Source organism: Mya arenaria, chromosome 16, assembly GCF_026914265.1.
Source record: "Mya arenaria isolate MELC-2E11 chromosome 16, ASM2691426v1".
Taxonomy (NCBI): Eukaryota; Metazoa; Mollusca; class Bivalvia; order Myida; family Myidae; genus Mya; species Mya arenaria.
In genome coordinates this window covers 33,097,316-33,120,099 of record NC_069137.1, presented here as the reverse complement: position 1 = coordinate 33,120,099, position 22,784 = coordinate 33,097,316, and the positions used below count along the sequence as shown (strand labels likewise).

General features: G+C 36.6%; 2 protein-coding genes across 2 annotated transcripts in view; one reads left to right on the top strand and one right to left on the bottom strand.

Annotated features, from left to right (window-relative positions):
* The window catches only part of LOC128221566 (serine-rich adhesin for platelets-like), a 62,054-nt gene extending 55,674 nt beyond the window's left edge, over positions 1-6,380 (top strand). The window contains exons 15-20 of the mRNA XM_052930171.1: positions 181-252; positions 594-795; positions 1,299-1,405; positions 2,411-2,485; positions 3,346-3,415; positions 6,170-6,380. Of these exons, the coding sequence (XP_052786131.1) occupies positions 181-252; positions 594-795; positions 1,299-1,405; positions 2,411-2,485; positions 3,346-3,415; positions 6,170-6,231 (588 nt within the window). The 3' untranslated portion in view covers positions 6,232-6,380. The remainder of the gene's footprint in view (positions 1-180; positions 253-593; positions 796-1,298; positions 1,406-2,410; positions 2,486-3,345; positions 3,416-6,169) is intronic.
* A 2,213-nt stretch (positions 6,381-8,593) lies between these two features.
* Positions 8,594-20,758, bottom strand: LOC128222032 (ornithine decarboxylase antizyme 1-like). Its single transcript, XM_052930778.1, is given in 7 exon segments — positions 8,594-10,850; positions 11,158-11,243; positions 12,553-12,683; positions 13,381-13,475; positions 18,939-18,975; positions 18,977-19,031; positions 20,588-20,758. Coding segments are annotated over 7 exon segments (633 nt in total). The 5' UTR covers positions 20,686-20,758; the 3' UTR covers positions 8,594-10,719.
* Positions 20,759-22,784: the final 2,026 nt, after the last annotated feature.

Here is a 22,784-nt window from a genome sequence, read left to right as displayed (position 1 = left end):
AAACAAAAGCATGTGCGCTTATATTGCTGCATGAATTATTTGAAAACATGACATATTGTATAGTTATATTAACATTATTAACAATATAATGTGCTTTTATTTCTAACATCAGAAGGTATGTGCCGTTAACGAAAAATGTCATATCGTGATCATAAAAATGTTCTTTCTTTTTCTTTCAAGAGCTGCTACATTGATGCCTACATAACAACGATTGGAAGCACAAGATACGAAATGGGATGCCGCGACAAACAGGTATGAGAGGCTCCACAGTTACAAATACAGCCTACGTGGCCTAGTTGTTAGGGCTTCCGCATACATAGATATTAGGGGTTCACAGTTACAAATACTTCCGCCGTAGCCTAGTGGTTAGGGCTTCAGCCTTCTGAGCGGGAGGTCTTAGTGTCGAGTCACTCATAGGGGCTGTTCTGATATGTTCTGATATGACCGGATGCTAATCAAATAATGCATGTATACTGATTGCCTTTGATTTTAGAACATGAACTAATTCAAATGTACCGTGGGTAATAATTATGGTAGTTGTCTTGTAAGCTGTCCTTGATTTGAAAATGTGTTATTTTTTTCTGTTTTCTTAGCAATGCAGTGTTCATATTGGCCAAAGAAGTAGTTTCCAAGGGGTCGTCCGCGATGAGGTCTTCTCGCAACATACTTTACGAAACACGCTGGAGGGGACCGTCTCAAAACCCTTAAACACATCTGATGATGATTTGTCAACTCTGATCTGCTCGCAATGCTGTGACGGTGAATTGTGTAATGCTGGTGGATGTGGCTTCACTGGTAAGCATTTTGTAACTATAAAAATAAAATGCAAAACACCGAATGACCTTCTTCATTAAGCCATACTAAAAGTATCAAATTAAGTGTTTCAATTAGCTGTACGGGGAATGGGAGTTTCAAAGCAGGATGATTGTCCATCTTCAAGATACATGTATGTGGATTTGGGTATTTTTCCCTTTCAAAATGAAGGCAAAATTTTATAATGGAAATTCCGTATTGAGAGAAATATTTAATTGCCACTTATCAAGATATTGTTTTGTATGTGAAGTAAGTGAGATTGGGTTTAAGATTAAGATTGGGATCTGGCGACTTGTATTGCGCATTTATACAGAAATAATTTTTTTTATCAAAATACTTTGGTTCAACACGTATCAACAGAATTAAAACTGTCAAAGTATAAATAATTACTAGTCTTATCGCAACGCTTCTTGTCATAATATTGTTACATGGCCGTGGCAACATAAATATAAATGAACAAGATGAAGCGATTTTCTTTCCTGTAGGTTTTCCTGACCTCACAACCGGCTCTCGGGGTCCAATGTGTTTTGCCTGCGACCAACAATCCCAAGTGGACGACTGTAACACAATCCGGACATGCAGCCGGGATGAGGTCAATATATCGTTTTAGTTCGAAAAACATTCGGGATTGTTTCTGGTAGTCTTGGTGTCGTAGGCGATGGTGTCGTAGTGTAACGGTCCGCTGTAGGCGGATTATTATGCTTTCATAGTATAACATTCCGTTAAAGACGGAAGTACGTTGATGTATTTGTTTGGTAATATGCAAATTAGCAAAGCCCGGGCTCCGTGTGGATTGAGAATTTACTTATATAAAGACCAGTCGACCTCTTCAGGGTCGAGCATGCTTTTCTAAGATGGGATCTGTTGGCCTTGTGAGGCTCGCACGTTACAGTAGCTAAACAACTCTAACCATTGTCATTATAAAAAAACTTATTTAAAGGAGCCACATGTTTCAAGAGACAATACGCACATGTATAACAAGGTCCATAAGTATGGCTTTAAGTTTTGTACAGTTATGGCTCTTGTTGGACAGAAGATATACTAGCATTGAGCGTTTCTCCGCGGTCTTCTCCTATGTGGGTCGACTATATTATGTCAAGCCACTTATGTGGGTCGAATATGTATTAGGTCAGGCCACTTCCGTGGGCCGAATATGTTAATTCAGACAAGTTCTGAGTGTTGTGGGTCGAATATATTAAGTCAAGCCACTTCTGTGGGTCCAGCATACTAAGTGAGGACAATCTGTGGATCGAACATCTTACTTAAGGCCAAATTATGTGGGTCGAATACCTGAATTCAGGCCAACATTCGTATCACCGATATTCCTTTTAAGTTTCTTCCAACAATATATTTACACGACCACTAAACGCCAGCTCAATTACTTATCGGTGGTGCAAAGAAAATGAGCCGTCGACACTTCCGTATGTGCATATTCCTTTTTAAGTAGTGCTTATTAGTTGTGTTGTGTTCCGGTGTGATAAGTGTTATCTCGCACATCTTACAGTACAATGCCATAACATGTGTCCCATGTGTGTACAAATAAAAAAGAATCGTTGTGTACCCTCTCGTGTTTAAATATTTCCGTCGTATCTTACAGGTATGCTCCATCATGCAATACCTGTCACCAGTCAATCACCAAAAACTGTGGAAAACAACGTGTATACATGAGCAGGTGCGTGTAATTGTTGAATCTCCTGGTACGCAGTGATCTCCCTTGAAGAGCAGAGAAAAAAAACAAGGGAAGTAACTACTATGTGGAGTTTGTAAATTGTAATGATCGTGGTGTACTTCTGAGACTTCTGAGCAAAGGTTTAAAAATGGTGGCTTAAAGATTTTCAATATTTCAAGTTTTTCTTATAAATAACTAATGGATCGTATGAGCACTATTATACTGGCGAAAATGTAATCAAGCATAATACAAAACAAAACAAGGGATCAGAATAAAAGCGCTGAAAGCGTTGAAAGGCTCTAGGCGCGACAACCGTAATGTTACTATTTTTAATCAAGTTCACAGGCAATACAATTCAAATAAAATATATATTTTGAGTTGCTCCAAACTGTAACCGATATGTGCTTGTCTTTACCTCAGAAAAGGTAAGGTAATTTGTTGAATTTTTAATACTATCAGCTAACTTCATAACAGTTAATGATAAACCTATATGTACTAGGATTTATGAACGTTGCTTTCAACTCGCAATTTTGTTGCTAGTGTAAAGTAAATTGAGTGAAATCCGATATTTGCAGACATCTTTCGTCACTGATTTTTTGTGGTAAAAAATCAGACACCTATATGTAAAAAAAGGAATTATCATGCTATAAAAATATGGTTAGATTTCTTCATGGTTCAATTGAAATCGACGGCTTTTATTTATAACAGAGCAATTTACATGTAAACCAGTGTCATACTCCATAGTGTTCATACAATGTTGATTATGGCGTCATTTGTGTTTTTCCGAAAAGCGAGTAGTGTTTTGCTTCTCGGCGAAAATGACGTCAAAAACCACGTGAACAAACTGTATCATTTCTTTGCAGGATTGTCCTGGACTTCACAGAAGCTCACCTTCTTTAATGGGCAAGAGGGATGTTATTGTGTCGACACAAGGTAATAGATAGAACTGGTTGGGACCGCAAACCGAATGGTACCTAAATCCCGGCCATCTTCTAGAAGGCGCCGAGTCCATAAATGATATTTAGGCGCTCAAAAACAAGAGCCATTTATTTAAATTTTATGTTCATATAATTTTATTCTTAAATTTTTAGTTACATTTTTGGTACACAGACATGAGTGAGGTTCGGAAGATTGTTCATGCAAGAATTTCATAAAATTAAAAGGGAAAATAAACAAAAACATAAGACAATAAAGTAGCCGGATTAAGATACTCGACCAGTATTAATAATGATAGATCTCTATGTAAACAATTACACCTCATTTGATAACACAGGTTAAAATGGAACAATAATATATTTCATCCACTCAACATTTCATTCATTCTTAGAAATGATATCACAACAACAAAGTCAATGACGTCATAATGACTTATTTCCGGCTAATCAAGGCAAAAATCAAAATCGGCGTCAAAATGGTTAAATTCAGGCTAGAAGTGGCATAATTCGAAATTGGTGTCAAAACGGTTTACTTCAGGCTAGAAGTGGCATGATTCGAAATTGGCGTCAAAACGGTTTACTTCAGGCCAGTAGCGGCATGATTCGAAATTGGCGTCAAAACGGTTTATTTCAGGCCAGTAGCGGCATGATTCGAAATTGGCGTCAAAACGGTTTACTTCAGGCCAGTAGCGGCATGATTCGAAATTGGCGTCAAAACGGTTTACTTCAGGCCAGTAGCGGCATGATTCGAAATTGGCGTCAAAACGGTTTACTTCAGGCCAGTAGCGGCATGATTCGAAATTGGCGTCAAAACGGTTTACTTCAGGCCATTAGCGGCATGATTCGAAATTGGCGTCAAAACAGTTTACTTCAGGCCAGTAGCGGCATGATTCGAAATTGGCGTCAAAACAGTTTACTTCAGGCCAGTAGCTGCATGATTCGAAATTGGCGTCAGAACGGTTTACTTCAGGCCAGTAGCGGCATGATTCGAAATTGGCGTCAGAACGGTTTACTTCAGGCCAGTAGCGGCATGATTCGAAATTGGCGTAAGAGCGGTTTACTTCAGGCCAGTAGCGGCATGATTCGAAATTGGCGTCAAAACGGTTAACTTCAGGCCAGTAGCGGCATGATTCGAAATTGGCGTCAAAACGGTTTACTCCAGGCCAGTGGCGTCAAAACGGTTTACTCTAGGCCAGTAGCGGCATGATTCGAAATTGGCGTCAAAACAGTTTACTTCAGGCCAGTAGCGGCATGATTCGAAATTGGCGTCAACACGGTTTGTTCATGCAAGAATTTCATAAAATTAAAAGGGAAAATAAACAAAAACATAAGACAATAAAGTAGCCGGATTAAGATACTCGACCAGTATTAATAATGATAGATCTCTATGTAAACAATTACACCTCATTTGATAACACAGGTTAAAATGGAACAATAATATATTTCATCCACTCAACATTTCATTCATTCTTAGAAATGATATCACAACAACAAAGTCAATGACGTCATAATGACTTATTTCCGGCTAATCAAGGCAAAAATCAAAATCGGCGTCAAAATGGTTAAATTCAGGCTAGAAGTGGCATAATTCGAAATTGGTGTCAAAACGGTTTACTTCAGGCTAGAAGTGGCATGATTCGAAATTGGCGTCAAAACGGTTTACTTCAGGCCAGTAGCAGCATGATTCGAAATTGGCGTCAAAACGGTTTATTTCAGGCCAGTAGCGGCATGATTCGAAATTGGCGTCAAAACGGTTTACTTCAGGCCAGTAGCGGCATGATTCGAAATTGGCGTCAAAACGGTTTACTTCAGGCCAGTAGCGGCATGATTCGAAATTGGCGTCAAAACGGTTTACTTCAGGCCAGTAGCGGCATGATTCGAAATTGGCGTCAAAACGGTTTACTTCAGGCCAGTAGCGGCATGATTCGAAATTGGCGTCAAAACAGTTTACTTCAGGCCAGTAGCGGCATGATTCGAAATTGGCGTCAAAACAGTTTACTTCAGGCCAGTAGCGGCATGATTCGAAATTGGCGTCAGAACGGTTTACTTCAGGCCAGTAGCGGCATGATTCTAAATTGGCGTCAGAACGGTTTACTTCAGGCCAGTAGCGGCATGATTCGAAATTGGCGTCAGAGCGGTTTACTTCAGGCCAGTAGCGGCATGATTCGAAATTGGCGTCAAAACGGTTAACTTCAGGCCAGTAGCGGCATGATTCGAAATTGGCGTCAAAACGGTTTACTCCAGGCCAGTGGCGTCAAAACGGTTTACTCTAGGCCAGTAGCGGCATGATTCGAAATTGGCGTCAAAACAGTTTACTTCAGGCCAGTAGCGGCATGATTCGAAATTGGCGTCAACACGGTTTACTCCAGGCCAGTGGCGTCAAAACGGTTTACTCCAGGCCAGTAGCGGCATGATTCGAAATTGGCGTCAAAACGGTTTACTTCAGGCCAGTAGCGGCATGATTCGAAATTGGCGTCAAAATGGTTTACTTCAGGCCAGTAGCGGGGTGTCAAAATGGTTTATTTCAGGCTAGTCGTAGACCGCACAGTTTACCAGTCCCCCACTCAGTTCAACTATAACGCTCTTAATATTATCAAAGTTTACATATCATCAAAACACTTTTTTTCGTTATAAACTATGTTTTATTCAAACATGCCTTGCCATACATATTGCTTTTCAATAAGTTTTGCAGTAAATCCTTAAACGTATACATAATACACATTAAAGATGACGTCACACTGTTATATTTCAGGCTCTCCATGCCATACGGCATGTTGCAAATCTGATATCTGTAATCGGGTGTGTCCTAACTAGCCAATATTTCATCGAACCTACTGGTAACCGGAAGGACAGCGATGTCCTTACGTTATTGTGAACATGTGTACTACCATACTTCTGCTAACCCTTTTTATGTATTTGCAATAACATCTTATAATTATATTCAATAAAATGAGTACAATAAATCTGTTTTGTTGACATCTTTTAAAGTATTAGAATGGCGCACACTTAACAGTCCCGTGTCCCTATACCCTGGTGCACGTCGAATAAGGACCCCGTGTCTTACTACAATACACTGGCGCACGTTGAACAGGAACCCCGTCTCTCACTACAATACACTGGCGCAAGGTAAATATAGCCAGATCCCCCGCCATTGTTTTTAGATCATTTTTTCTCTGAGCTTGACTAGTACGTTGAATTTGACTAATATTGTACATTACAACAGGTCAAGAGTCGGAAAATGGGAAATACAAGTTGTTTGATCGATGACCCAAATATCCTTGGATATATGAACATATTATAAAAGGGTCATTGTTAAAGTTATTCAGATCGTGTGTAGTGTAGATAAGATCAATGTCAAGGCTACTTTGGCTAAACAATAAGGAGGAAAATGAGTCTTTGATTTATAAAATTGATGAAATAGCAAGCCTAAGTGTTTTCGATAAAGTGATACATATATATTGTGGTGATGTCATAACATGCTTTTGAAGAGAAAACACATGCTATAAATATATTATCACATTTGTGTCCAATGTTTATAGAGTGCGCATAGTTTCAATTTGTGCAACTTGTTTAACACTTTCAATTAACAAACACTTGTTTATTATGTATTCTGATCTTTAAATGTCTTATATGACCTTGACCTTTGAGGTATAAAACCCGGGTCACTGCAAATCGTCTCATTGAGGACAACATTTGTACAAAGTTATATGGTAATCTATAAATGCATAACTAAGTTATGAGTACTCTTGACGTTTAAATGTATCGTGTGACCTTGACCTTTGAGATATGGACCCGGGTCAAGGTCACTGCACATCGTCTCAATGTAGAAAACATTTGTACTAAGTGATATGGTAATCTATCAATGCATAATCAAGTTATAGCCCGGACAAGAGCAGGTGTACTATTGACCTTTAAATGTATCGTGTGACCTTGAACTTTGAGATATGGACCCGGGTCAATGTCACTGCACATCGTCTCAATGTAGACAACATTTGTACCAAGTGATATGGTAATCCATCAATGCATAAGTAAGTTTAAGCGTGGACACGAGCATGTGTACTCTGACCTTTAATTGTCACGTGTGGCCTTGACCTTTGAGGTATGGACCCAGGTTAAGGTCACTGAACATCGTCTCAATGAGAACAACATTTGTACAAAGCTTTAAGGTAATCAATCAATGCACAAGTAAGTTATAGCGCGGACACGTGCATGTGTACACTGGCCTTTAAATGTCTCGTGTAACCTTGATCTTTGAGGTATGGACCCGGTTCAAGGTCACTGAACATCGTCCCAAAAGGACATCATTTGTACAAAGTTATATGTTAACCCATTAATAAATTAAGTAAGTTATAGCGCGAGCATGAGCATGTGTACTCTGGCCTTTAAATGTCTCGTTTGACCTTGATCTTTGAGGTATGGACCCGGGTCAAGGTCACTGAACATCGTATCTAAATGACAACATGTGTACAAAGTTCTATGCTAATCCATTAATGCATTAAGTTATAGCACGAGCATGTGTACTCTGGCCTTTCAATGTCGTGTGTGACCTTGACCTTTGAGGTATTGACCCGACTCAGGTCACTGAAGATCGCCTCAATGAGGACATTTGTACCAAGTAATATGGTTATCCATCAATGCACAAGTAAGTTATAGCGCGGACACGAGCATGTGTACTCTGACCTTTCAATGTCGTGTGTGACCTTGACCTTTGAGGTATGGGCCCGGATCAAGGTCTCAATGAGGACATGTTTTCCAAATTATATGGTAATCCATTGTCATTTTCATAATCAGCAATAAATAGTTATTACTCTTATTTTACAGAAGAAAAATCACACACAACAGTTCATATGTACACAGAATATTTGGATATGTTTTTTTTTTTAAGTAAACCAAAAGTGTAATGTTTAGTACATTTATAATTAAATAAACTCTTAAACATGATTAGTTAAAAAGAAGGCAATGAGTTGCAGGCAACATTAAAAACTACTAAAGCCAGATTTTTGACCATGAAACACATGTGAACCAAGTTCCATGCCAGTATCTTGAAAGATGTCCGAGTTGTGGTCAAAGTTCAAGGTTTTGGAAAAAAACGACGCCAACCACGACGCAGGGCTATAAAAAATACCTCCGACGATTTTGTTCCAAAAACAACAGTTGGTATGGATGACAATAACACTGAATATGGCATAGTTTTATTCACCAAAATAAAGAAACAAATGTAAGTATTGCCCAATTTTGTTATTCCATCCATACATTAAAAATCTATTGCGCTTCCTTCCTACAAGTTAATTATAAGTCTGAACATTTTAATAGCATTTTTAAAGACGAATTAAAGTGCTATACAGATTTAAGTGCTATACAAACGATAGGCAATGTTTATTAATTTTACATATGCAGATGTCAATGCGCATGAAGTGTATTAAAACGGTTATTGATGAGAAAAAACATGACATAAGTGATTTTTTCTACAATATAAAGGAAAGGATGGGAAGGAAAGTTAAAACAAATAAAAACAAAATAAACACATACTATGCCTTCTTTAAAAACAATTTTTTTTTTACTTTTTATTTTTTTCTATTTTTTAACTTATTTTCTTTGAAGTTTTTTATCACAGTGGTTGTGTTTATAAGAATGTTGATTCTAGTATTTAATATGTAACAAGTGCTTCACAATTTATTTTCAATATATATGTGAATTTATATGCTTGATATAATCCATATTAATGAACTGATTTACAAAAGTAAGCACAAAAATCTCTCAAGACACATATTGATACAAGCATTGTTGTAATGATTTAAGAAAAGAAAAAAATTCAAGAGCAGATTACATATGTGCATTTGAGCTGTTTGGCACAAAATTCCGGTTTGAAGTTCAACGGGTGATGTAAATAATGATTTTTGTAAATTTATTTAAAGTTATTATCTATTCTGAAATGTGCAGACAAAATGATTAAAACACCTTGATCAGACATGTTTTAACCTTCTTACTGTGTAATGTGAAGCACTTATCTCATTATGATCAACAAACTTTAGATAACAACATGATCAAATCTTGTAAATCTGGGACATTCAAGTTAGCCTTGATACGGTGGTTTAAGTACACTTACAGTTTTTCAAATGTATACAAACTGAATTAGAGCTTTATCAATTTTAAATAGATCTCAAATTTCACGTTCAACTTCGGTCCAAAGATATATTATTTAAATTGGATTTTATGGAATCTTTTTCATTATTTAAAAAAAGTCTTACCAGTCTACAAGATTCAGTTCTCAAATTTTGTACAAGTCTCCAAGTTACATGTGAGCATGACATGTTAAGATGTTAGTAAATCATCTGGGTACATTGTCCACAAATATACACATTATCACATAAATTTTTCTTATTATGACCAGCATTAAATACAATTAAATACAATATGGAAAATAATTAATATTAAAAAATGAAAATGGCCCCTAATTTGAAGAGATCGCAATATTTCATAATAATTTAAAGTAATTTTATACTAACAGATGAGTATTATTACGCAAACTTGACTTTTTTAAAAGAGATTGTGAAAAATTATTTTACCAATCATTCTTATTGCATAATGTTATGAGAGTGGCCTTATGTTGAGGGAATAAAATGTTCCCCGCGTTTTACTTGTCCTAGTGTGTAATCGACCGATAAATTCGGTATTTTTATTAGTGCAACTATAACAGAGACATGTACAAACCTGAATTAATGCGTTACTTGACTGTGATTGGTCATATATACAATTGTGAAGGGTCTGTCAAGAGTTATCATATATGTTAAATTTACCAATGCAAACTATATTATATACCACACTGACATCGAAACTGAGTTTAGCCTCAAAAAACTACCCGAACCAAAGAATCTCTTAATCCCAGAATATACCCTCCCTACCCAAAATATATTTAAACTTTCTGTTAGTGTTTATTATTATGATCTTTGTAAAATTTCAATTTTCCGTACCTCCCCAAAATATAACGTTTAGTGAAGCAACTCGGTATTAAAGTACACACAAAAAGATACAACAAACATGTGTTTTCATGTCCATGAAACATTTCTTTGTCGTAATCCAAGCCCTGGCTTCTAATTCTCATTAAAACTTAATTAAATCCAAAAATCATATGAGGACAACCATTTAAGAAACAAAGTTTTTTATTAATGATCTATACTTATAAGTAAGTTTTCTTTTAGTCAGAATTCAATGTAATGATCGTAACATTTTCACATCAAAAATTGAATATAATTACACCCCGTTCAAAGATGATACAAAACGGGGTGTAAAGTTACAAGAACATCAGTCATCGTCATCAGAATCTGGCTCGATGGTGTACGCCAGAAACATCAAATCCTCCACCATGGGAACTATAGGATTGCCCGGACAGACCACTTGGAACCCAAGAAACATGAAGGTCCGAATAAGACTTGCTGAAATGGAAAAACTTCATTGATTCTTGCGGAAGTGGAAATGATTATGGGAATAAAATGGTCAAAATATCATGAAAAACATCTTTAAAAGACACATTTTCAACACTGTACTGAAATTATCACCTATGAAATCTAAACACCACTATTCATTATTTGATTATTCTGATTATCCTATTTTGTATTCAAAAGAATATTGGAGCCAAAATATGGTATAACTTTGCTGAATAATCTCTATAATTCTTGACAAAATGTATGTTATATCACATAATGAATGAATTCAACATAAATCTTCAATTAAAATACTAACCCCTGTCATTCCGGTTCTTCTTGAAAACCAGAATCACATGGTTGCAGTCTAGGACCTCTTCAGCGTACTCCAGAAGAGTAACAAGGCTATAAATAGAAACAAGAAGAGCTATATTTAGACAGTTCTATAAACAGAAAAAGGGAGTTTCTTGAAACCCAGATTCAATGACCTCTTCACTGTACTAAAGCAGGGAAACAAGGCGATAAACAGAAATAAGAACAGCTATATTTAGACGATTCTATCAATAGAAACATCATAGAATCCCTAACCCTGGTAGGTTCAAACAATTGTTGAGGTACTAGAAATGAAAACAAGAGCATCAAATAATGTAACTGAGCTAGGACTATGGGCATTGCCAAACATGAATGTTTTGTCTAAGAAACCAATAATTGTGCCAAGTGTTTTTTTGTATGCTGGCAACACCAAGGCTATAACAATACACAGATTTTCATCTGCGGAAAAACAAACAATCTTAAAATCAATGGCAGTGTTTGAGCCTCATTTGACATACCAATAAGTCAGGTAAAATTTGAGTTGGGTTCTAAACAAATTTGCATTTTTTTTAGAAAAAGGTCTCATTGGACAGATAGCCAAAAGTATTTGGACCCGTACGGATAGATTATGAGATAGCCTTTAGACTAAGACATATTTTTGTGACATACCCTACTTTCCCATGGGGTTTTGAAAATTTTATCTGAAACTTGTTAAAGACTTTACACGGAAATGATAAGTCACTGCAAGATGAAGTGGATGTCAATTCATCTCTGGGCCTAAGCATTCATCAGTAATTGACAGGAAACAGATTTCCAGCAAAAGGTCTTCCTAACCTTGACCTTTAACCAACTTTCCTGACAATCAAAATGATTCATCTGCTGGTCATTAAAAACCTGCTAAGTTTAGGGACTCTGCCCAAGCGTTCTTAAGTTACTGTTAGTAAACAGATTTTTAGCTCGAGGTCCCATAACTCATGATCAATATGGTTCATCTGCTGGTCATTACCATCCTGTCAACCTAGTTTAAGGCTCATGGCCCTTACCTTTTGCAGTTTATGATCATTAACAAATTTTCAACTTCAGATTACCATAATCTGGACTTTTGTCCAACTGACCTTTCCATCAATAGCGTTTATTTGCTTGTCATTAACCAACCTTCCTACCCAGTCTCTGGGTCTAAGCATTCTTCATTAATTGATTGGAGACAGATTTTCAGCTCGAGGTCACCACAACTTTGACCCCAAAATCATTAGGGTTTATCTGCTGGTCATAACCGAAGCTATCTTCAGTTATTAATCAGAAACAATGGAGACAGATGGTCCTTCAGACCATAAAAAAAGAGACAAAAAACCAAGTTCTCTGCCAGGTTGCTCACAAAATCTGTACTGAGCTCAAAACCAACCTCTCTTTGGATCCATCCGGCAGAATGCTGTTAGGGATCTCGACATAGAGTCGTCCGTCCACGAAGATCGTCTCCCACTTCACGACGACGTTCTCCGCAACATGGATAAGAAAACACAGGTTCGAGGCACTCTGGAAACAAGCAGGTTAATAATTGTTATTAAGTATTCAAGGTGTTCTGGGAACGAAGGGAAGGAAATATTCTTACATGTTGTGACTGATTGACTTTACCAAGAAAAGATAAGTTGAGGTGAGTTGTCCTCCACAAATATGCATTATCTCTGACCTTCACAAGGACAATATTTATATATACTAAATTATTTAAGCTCCACTGAAAGCCAGTCATATGAATCACTCTTAGGAATTCAAGGCTGGGGTTCTTTGATCCTCATTGCTGACTTAGTGGGGTCTCTGGTAATTTTATGGGATTCAAATATAAGACCAGGATAATATCACACAAATCCCAATCCTGAAAAATCTAGTGTAAGTAGGAGACCCCAAGCAGTCTTAACGGGAATAAACTCTCCTTGAAAATGTTTCCAAGGCCATTTATATGCATTTCAAGGTACCTTAAAACTTCAGTTGACCTTCTGTCTTAAATTGATAGAACTCATCCTGATTTCAGGATTACCCCTGAACATTATCACTCCTGAAAACAGTTAAGACTCAAGTTGGGAATTAGGGCCTCTATCCAGAAAACTGCATGTTTTTAAGTTGATTGGGTCAGGGTCTACACTCTTAGAGTCTGTGTCCTAGAGAAAAAAAAGTACAAGTGGCCATTTTGAGAGGCCATGAGAAAGCTCTCTCATTTAAAAAGAAAAATATTTACCTGTGTTAGAGATGTCAGGTTAGCAGTGCAGAAATCGACATTGGTAAACTTGACATTGACAGGGGGCTCTTTCGAAGTCCCCACACCGCTGCCTCCTGAAAATCACATCCAGTCATATATGTTCATATTGAGCCTTTAACATTCATATGAAGTCATATACATCCACATTGAGTGGTATACATACACATCAAGTTGTATACATTCACATTCAGTCATTCCCATTGAGTGGTATACAGTCAGATTGTTTACATTCACATCAAGCCACATACATTCACATAGAGTTGTAAACATGTACATACACATCAAGTAACATATATCCCCATTAAAGCTTAAATACATTCAAATTAAGGCCTTTACATTCAAATTAAGGCCTTTACATTCACATTGGGTCCTAAACATTCCCATTGAGTCGTTTACATTCACATTGAGTCGTTGATCTTCACATTGAGTCCTATACATTCACACTGAGTCATTAACATTCACGTTGAGTCGTTGATCTTCACATTGAGTCGTTGATCTTCACATTGAGTCCATTACATTCACATTGAGTTGTTTACATTCCCATTGAGTTGTTTACATTCCCATTGAGTTGTTTACATTCACATTGAGTCATTTACATTCACATTGAGTCCTATACATTCACATTGGGTCCATTACATTACCATTGAGTCGTTTACATTTACATTGAGTCGTTGATCTTCACATTGAGTCCTATATACATTCACACTGAGTCCAGTACATTCACATTGAGTCGTTAACATTCACATTGAGTCGTTGATCTTCACATTGAGTCCTATACATTCACATTGAGTCGTTAACATTCACGTTGAGTCGTTGATCTTCACATTGAGTCATTGATCTTCACATTGAGTCCATTACATTCACATTGAGTGGTTTACATTCACATTGAGTCGTTAACATTCACATTGAGTTGTTTACATTCACATTGAGTCATTTACATTCACATTGAGTCCTATTCATTCACATTGGGTCCTAAACATTCCCATTGAGTCGTTAACATTCACATTGAGTTGTTTACATTCACATTGAGTCATTTACATTCACATTGAGTCCTATACATTCACATTGGGTCCTAAACATTCCCATTGAGTCGTTAACACTCACATTGAGTCATTGATCTTCACATTGAGTCCTATACATTCACATGGAGTCCAGTACATTCACATTGAGTCGTTAACATTCACATTGAGTCATTGATCTTCACATTGAGTTCAGTACATTCACATTGAGTCGTTAACATTCACATTGAGTCATTGATCTTCACATTGAGTCCAGTACATTCACATTGAGTCGTTTACATTCACATTGAGTCGTTAACATTCACATCAAGTCATTCACATTCACATCTAGTCATAAACATTTACATTGAGTCATTTACATTCACATTGAGTCATTTACATTCACATTGAGTTGATAACATTAACACTGAGTTGTTTACATTCACATTTAGTCATTAACATTCACATTGAGTTGTTAACATATACATTGAGTCATTTACATTCACATTGAGTCATTCACATTGAGTTGTTAACATTCACACTGAGTCGTTTACATTCACATTGAACAGTTAACATTCACACTGAGTCATTCAATTTCACATCAAGTCACTTATATTCACATTTTTTAGGCGTTCACATCATCTGTCACAACATGAGTGTATACAAAGTTTCATCTCAAAAGCCAAAACTTTAATTCCCTTTTGTTACTTGTGACATGATTATGCTCACTATTTTTGTATCGGTCTAACGCGTAGTATTCTTGTTTCGACTTTTAAAAGAACTATTTTTAATCATTATCATAAACAATAATTTAAATAAATTTGGTAAAATAAATATTAAGAATGTGTTTTGTCTAAATTGATTAAGAGACTTAAGCTTGTTATGTTTTAACTGTTTTGAGTAATTAGGCCCAGGTACAATGGATATTAAACAGGTTTTCATGTTTAAGTTTTAGTTGTTTAAGTTGTCATCGATACTGCTGGCTAGACATCAAGACTATCACAATACATTGAATAATTTTCAATAAGAAAATAGACCAGCTGATTCATTAAAAATTCTTTTGAATCAACAAGCTCAAATTCAAATCATTACTTCCTTGATTAAGAAATTGCAACTACTTCCTGCATCAAGAAATTGCAACTACTTCCTGCATCAAGAAATTGCAGCTACATGTACATAAAAGTGCATATGTTGAGTGCCTATATGACACAGAGTGCTAATTTCCACCACTCGAGCGTCTATTCTTTTAAGTTAATGAGGTCAGCTCTTTGAATTGTGAAAAAAGTGACTTTATGCACTTCAGACTATTTTTTCATAAACCCAGACTTCCAAAAAAAATAAAAAAATATTTATAAATATATATACCACATCAATGGAGGAACCTATAACATTCCATTGGCAATACAGTGTAACATGCCAAAGACCCAAAAGACCCCTTCAAAGAAAAGCATGCTTGACCCTGAAGGGGATGACTGGTCTTTATATACATTACATTCTTCATCCACATGGAGACCAAGATATGCCATTGGGCCCTAATTCAGCCCTACCGTAGATACGAGTGAACAAACAAGAGCCGTCGTAAGACAGCACGCTGGACTTAATGCCGCTTTGACTTAGAATACAATAACGATGTAATATTACCAAGTTTGGTCTCTTTATGTCAAACCTAACTAAAATTATTCGATACATAAGGTGACTTTGATGCTACCCTCCGACAAGCCGCCCAAACAATGACGCAAGTCATTCAAATGACTTGATTTCCCATTATGAAAACGTGGTTAGGAATATACAAATATGCTTTTCAAAGGAAATTAAAATAAACAATTAAAAAAATCAAGGGCCATAATTTGTATTTTGGCTTAAAACAGAAACGGAGTTATAAATGTATCTTGTTGTAAGATGGTCGTAAATAATTTTGAATTTTATTCGGTGCATTTAATGAACGGTATAGAAGTTTTTTTTATTAAACTTGCCCTTAACTTTTACTTGCCTAAAACTTTAACCTAAGTCAATCAGGGGCCATAACTTGTATTAAGGATATGGAGTTATGTAACCTCATTGGGTGATGGTCCTGAACAATTGTGTGAAGTATTAAGTCAATTGAATGAAGGGTATAGAAGTTATTAAACAATATCCCAACCTGCCCTAAAACTTTAACCCAAGTTCCATAGTCAATCAGGGGCCATAATTTGTATAAAAGATAATATGGAGTTATCTAACCTCATCAGGGATCGAATTTAACTTTTTTTGCCACTAGCAAGTTTTTGCTAGTGCCATTTTTTTCAACTAGCAAAATGGTCGGTTCCACTAGCAGTTATTTAAAGGCTGTTTTACTTCATGTAAGTTTCCAAATAATCAAGTGGTTTTGTTGTAGCATTATGTTCATTGTTTATCAAGTGCACTGAGATAAGAATAAACTATAAACCTTTACATTTTGTTTTTAATGGGATAACTAAGCTCCTGGTTACTCAAAAGCATTGAATCATTAGTAGTAAGTGACTACACTCCTCCCCACCTAAGTTTATACTTTCAAAATGTAAAGTGGGGAGGAGTGCAACAGTCATTATTTTTAGCCATTCCAATGCGTTTGAAAAGCCAAGTGCCTGGTAAGTCAAGTTGGGTAGAGGACCAGACTTGCAAGCAGGGGTTCATAGGCTCGAATCCTACTCAGAGTAGATGTTTTTCTCTTGAAAATATATATGTACACTGACATTTTTCGATGGTATGTATGTTGCACAACTGACCAAAGCATGGAGGATCTAGCCAGTAGTAATGGGCAAAGTAGAGTTTGAGCGAATTCGACGATTTTATTTGCGGTTGCAAAAATATTCGAGTGCCAGGATTTTCTACTCGCATTTTTCGATTCTTACTCGCATTTTGCGAGTAAGCGACCGTTAAATTTGATCCCTGCTCATTATGTGATGGCTCTGAACATCTCTGTGAAGTATTAAGTCAATTGAATGAATGGTATTTGAGTTATAAGTGAAATTTCCAACTTGCCCTAAAACTTCAGCCTGCCCTTAAACTTTTTAAAACCTAAGTCAATGATGAATCAGGGGCCATAACTTGTATTTAGGATAATATGGAGTTATGTAACCTCATTGTGTGATGGTCTTGAACAACTGTGTGAAGTATTAAGTCAATTGAACAAAGGATATAGAAGTTATTAATAAATATTCCAACTTGCCCTAAAACTTTAACCGAAGTTCCATAGTCAATCAGGGGCCATAATCAGGGTTCCCGCTGGCGATCGCCATTGTCGCCATTTGCGACAAAATCGCAAAAGTGGCGACAACTTTTCAAATTTGGCGAATTTATGGCGACAACGATTTTTTTCTAAAATATTTTCTTAAAATGACGTAAGTGGTGACCATGCGGCCTGCATGATAATCGATTCTGTCACTGTCATAAATCAAGCGCATCTGTTGGTGCGACAACAAAAATTAATCCGATAATTAAAGCAAGCAGTCACGGCCCAGTCAACACCTCGCTAATTATTGCAGAATTTTATTGCTTTCACGGATAAACAATGACATCCTTTAACTGTTATGTCTCTTATTAGCAAACAATTTTAATATTTAGCTCAACAGCCTTGTTGTTGCGTAATTATCGTGTTAGTTTTAAATATGCAAATCGTAGAATTTTATGTTGTCGGAAAGTCACTTGATATGCAAATTTCGTAATGACGTTTACGCGCTAAAAATAGACTTGCTTTCGGTTTTGTCGCAATTTGTAATTGCTATAAATGCAGCATTCTAAGAGTTCAAAAAGTGTCAAAAAGATTAACAGAAATCAAATAAATAGGATTAAACCCCATTTGATAAGGCTTCTAATATGTTGGCTGGAGTAAAGAGTAGGTAGACAAATTTCTATTAGGAAAGTTATGGCCCTAGTTTGACAATGTATATTTCTTTGAGTTTCCATTTATTCTAAATTTATCTCATAATTTCACAAATGTATTCTTTTATTGTATGCAGGCATTAGACTGAAATCAACATATTGATGTTTATGTCACATTTTTTGCAATATTTTTTTATTAATATACTAGTCCATATACAATGAATTTTGTCAACAGAATAACAATTTGCTATTAATATCTTGTGCTTCATGTACAACAAAATGTTATGATTTGCACGACAATGTGCTAATTAAATGCAATTTAAGGCTCTTAAAATGCTTAAACCCCATGAGCTTCAGGTGGCTTCGCCCTCTTGGCCCCCACAAGGGCGCTGCCCTGGACCCGTAAGGGGGCCTATCGCGGCCCCCTTAACCCCCCGCGAAAAAGTGGCGACAACTTTTTAGAACCCAGGGGGAACCCTGATAATCTGTGTAAAGAATAATATGGAGTTATCTAACCTCATCATGTGATGGCCCTGAACAACTGCCTGAAGTAATAAGTCAATTGAATGTAGGGTATAGGACTTATAAGTGAAGATCCCAACTTGCCCTAAAACTTTAACCGGACGCTGACGCCAACGCTGGGGCGAGTAGTATAGCCCACTTATTCTTCGAATAGTCGAGCTAAAAACCCATACTGACCTGTCACGAATGACACGTTGGCGGCATGGGGCACATCAGGAGCACTGCAGAGGCACGGCACCCAGACGTATGCAGTGGCGCTCTGTAGACCCTCTGGAAAATAAGGAAATGTGTTGACTAGAAATGTTAGGTTCCAATCCTGCAATGTTACCAGGAGTCATGTTTACAAACAGTCTCAAGTCGGGTCTAGACTTTAAAAAAAAACATTTTTCAAATAACAAAAATCATCTTCATTCTATTCCTTTAAAAAAAATAAAATGCATATTACTGTTCAATTTCAGATAGCAATGAAATACAGCAAATTTCATCATCAATAAGGAAATTTAAAATGAAGAGAAGACTTGCAATTCCACCACTTGATACTGTACTCAGACTTGAGACTGTATTTAATCATGGCCCAAGGGCTCGAATTAACTCGGTCAAAATGTAACAGTGGCACTCTGAACATCATTAAAACATGTCAATTTGTTTTGGAAAAAGATAGGCTTCTTTGCTTTACCATATTATTTTTCCAATCATTTTATATACAATGCAGTTATTTCTATTGCTACATGCATCAAAGCCCCATACTATACCTTTATTTCTTAAAATGTGCGTACTAGTGCACTGTTTTTCTTAATATACATGTGCACAAAGAGCTTAGGAGTCTGGATGAAAACGAACTTGAAATGCTTTCAGGCTCATTTACAACCAGTCAATAAGAGTCAGCCAAATGCATTTTCATGTGGTAAAAGACAATGTCCGCCAAGCTTGTTTACAATCAGTCAATAAGAGTCAGCCAAATGCATTTTCATGTGGTAAAAGACAATGTCCGCCAAGCTTGTTTACAATCAGTCAATAAGAGTCAGCCAAATGCATTTTCATGTGGTAAAAGACAATGTCCGCCAAGCTTGTTTACAATCAGTCAATAAGAGTCAGCCAAATGCATTTTCATGTGGTAAAAGACAATGTCCGCCAAGCATGTTTACAATCAGTCAATAAGAGTCAGCCAAATGCATTTTCATGTGGTAAAAGACAATGTCCGCCAAGCTTGTTTACAATCAGTCAATAAGAGTCAGCCAAATGCATTTTCATGTGGTAAAAGACAATGTCCGCCAAGCTTGTTTACAATCAGTCGATAAGAGTCAGCCAAATGTAACATGTTACCCCCTCCCTTAAAATCATCCAAGTTAACTTATTATTTCAATGTAGTAGAAGAAAAGTGATAAAATACGCCCAAAATGCACTAGAAACTGTAAAAGTTGTCATGGAGGAGGAACGCCAAACCCTCCTGCCAACCCTTTAAACCAAATATAGTTTGTTCCTGAGGGAGGGGAGCAAGTTTAACTTTAGTTACGCCCTCTCTAACATCGAACCCTAGAACTGCCCCTGCTTATGGGTTAAGAGCTTTCCAGTCTCCAGGAAGTTAGGAGTAATCTGTTAATAGAAGATGGTATAGGGCTTCCCAAAAACGTCAAACTGCAGTTATTCACGGCATGACTTACAAAATAATGCCAATGTCTGCTTCACACTTTTAAATATAAATATCTTGACAAAGAAAGCGTAAACAAACTTGGATCAGTTATTTCGTGGCACTATGAAAAAGTGGGTGGGGAATGACAAAATGCAAATAGTTTTAACATTTCGAAATAAACAACTATTTTTCTTACATATTGGTTGCTTCTAAAGCAGGCATACTAGGTGTTTCTTCTCTAGCTTTCGGCCCGAAATTTTCGTCTATCACGATCGCCTGAGATGCTTTCAACATAACGCCACGGAGGCGTGCTGAAAAATCGACACAGTTTAGTATGACGCAGTACGGGAACGGCTTATATGCACTTTCGCGTGTGACGTCACAAGTACTGACGAATGGTAGGGTAAATTATCTAAATTCTGTACTGATGTGAGCGGACGATTTTCCTTAGTTTCATTTACAATATTGTAGTCATAATATCCATTTAATAATAATATTATTGTATGGACAAACCAGACAAAGGTTTTCTGGAAATATGGCGCATATTTAAATTAAATAAAATTACCAAAATAACTTCGATATATATTCATTTTACTTCCTTCACTTGTAATAAATCAGTTGGCGCATATTTCTTACAATCCTCGGCACCACGTACGTACAGTGTATCATAACCTATATAGGGGTGCCGAGGATGATTTCTTTCACCTTACGTATATATCATGGTTGTATATTCAGTGTGTGTATACCACGTGATAAATTACGTCATATATGCTACGTGGGAAGGCACTATTTTGCTTAAAATGAAGACTTAAAACAAAGCCATGATAACTTTTTTTACTACACCATTTAAAATGAAACAAAAGGCAGTCTAGATCAGATATATAATTGATAAAACAATGTGTACAATGCATTGAAGCTTACTAACTGAAGTACCACACAGTTTACAATTTATTTAAGTTTAGCAGTTATTACGTATTTTTCCATTAAAAAGATAACTGGGTATGTCTACCAGGTAGAATTCGTTCCTTATGCGTGATTGGCTAGTCGGTGTTATCACATGATATTACCGAGGTACGTGTATATCTTAATTATGTAATTAATAGAGTAAGCCGTCGTAGCTCAGTGGATACGACGCTGGACTGCAATTTTGGCGACACGTGTTAGAACCCGGTCTCCGACACATTTTTTTTAAACATTTTGGTACCTTTTTTTACAATTACGACATCAAAGCGTTACACATTCCATAAGATAATTGTCCTGAGATTCATTACAGAAAAAAACTTTTTTTGGTGCGAATCTGGTGTACAGTCCCTTTAAGGGTTCATTGTACTTTGCGCTCATTATAAATAGATAAATGAAGGGTCTTCGCATTGATAAAAAAAGCTTAGTTCCTTCATTCACAGCAACATATAGTTGATTAACGCGAGATAAGCAGCATCAGTAGTAGTTATATGATAGTTAGTAGAAGAAATAGTAGTAGCTGTTGTTGTAGAAGTGGCAACAAGAACAACAACAATTCAGCAGGAGCGGCAGTAGTTTTAGGGATATCATCATCATCATCATCATCATCATCATCATCATCATCATTATCATCATCATCATCATCATTGGTGGTGGTGGTGGTTGTGGTGTTGGTTACGGTGGTGTTGTGGCGGTGGTGTTGACAGTGGCAATAGCAGAAGCATTATTGGTAATATCAACAGCAATAGCTGCAGCATTACCACCTGTATTACTAAGACTTAAGAGCACACGTATTAAATGACCAACATAGTCGGTTCTGTTCGGTGGGGTTAAATACCTATTTACAGTAACGATCGTTGGGAGTCATGTTATTATTTGGGGTGTGGGGGTTTCTAAATATTTTACAGAAAAGGAGTCACTCAAGGACAGCGACCATTGTCGTAATTATATGTGGGTCAAAATATGTTCTTTCACCGGTCACGGTATGAAGACAATGCCAGATGAACACAAAACTAAGCAATTTTCTAGATTGAAACATTGCAAAAACAAATCGCAATCAGTTATACGAAAATGCATTTTAAACGCCGCTCAGAATGTGTTCATGATAATATGAACAAACTGAAAGTAAATTGAACATTCGGAGATTCAGTTTCGCCAATGTGATGTATTTTTTAAAGTTTTGTTTGTATTTTCCATTTTCCATAGTGTATACGTATACTTACGAACTCAATAGTTTTTACAGTGAAAAAACAACAACAATGCTTTAAAAATGAATAATAAGAGTGTGTGTGTGTTTTTGTTAAAAAATGCGAACCCAATACATCTGACATTTTAATATCAATATCCATACGCTTAGTAAAGCATACCCTTAAATATAATTCGATCTATGAGATTCATATATAATGTAATATAGGCTACATTTTCATTCGAAA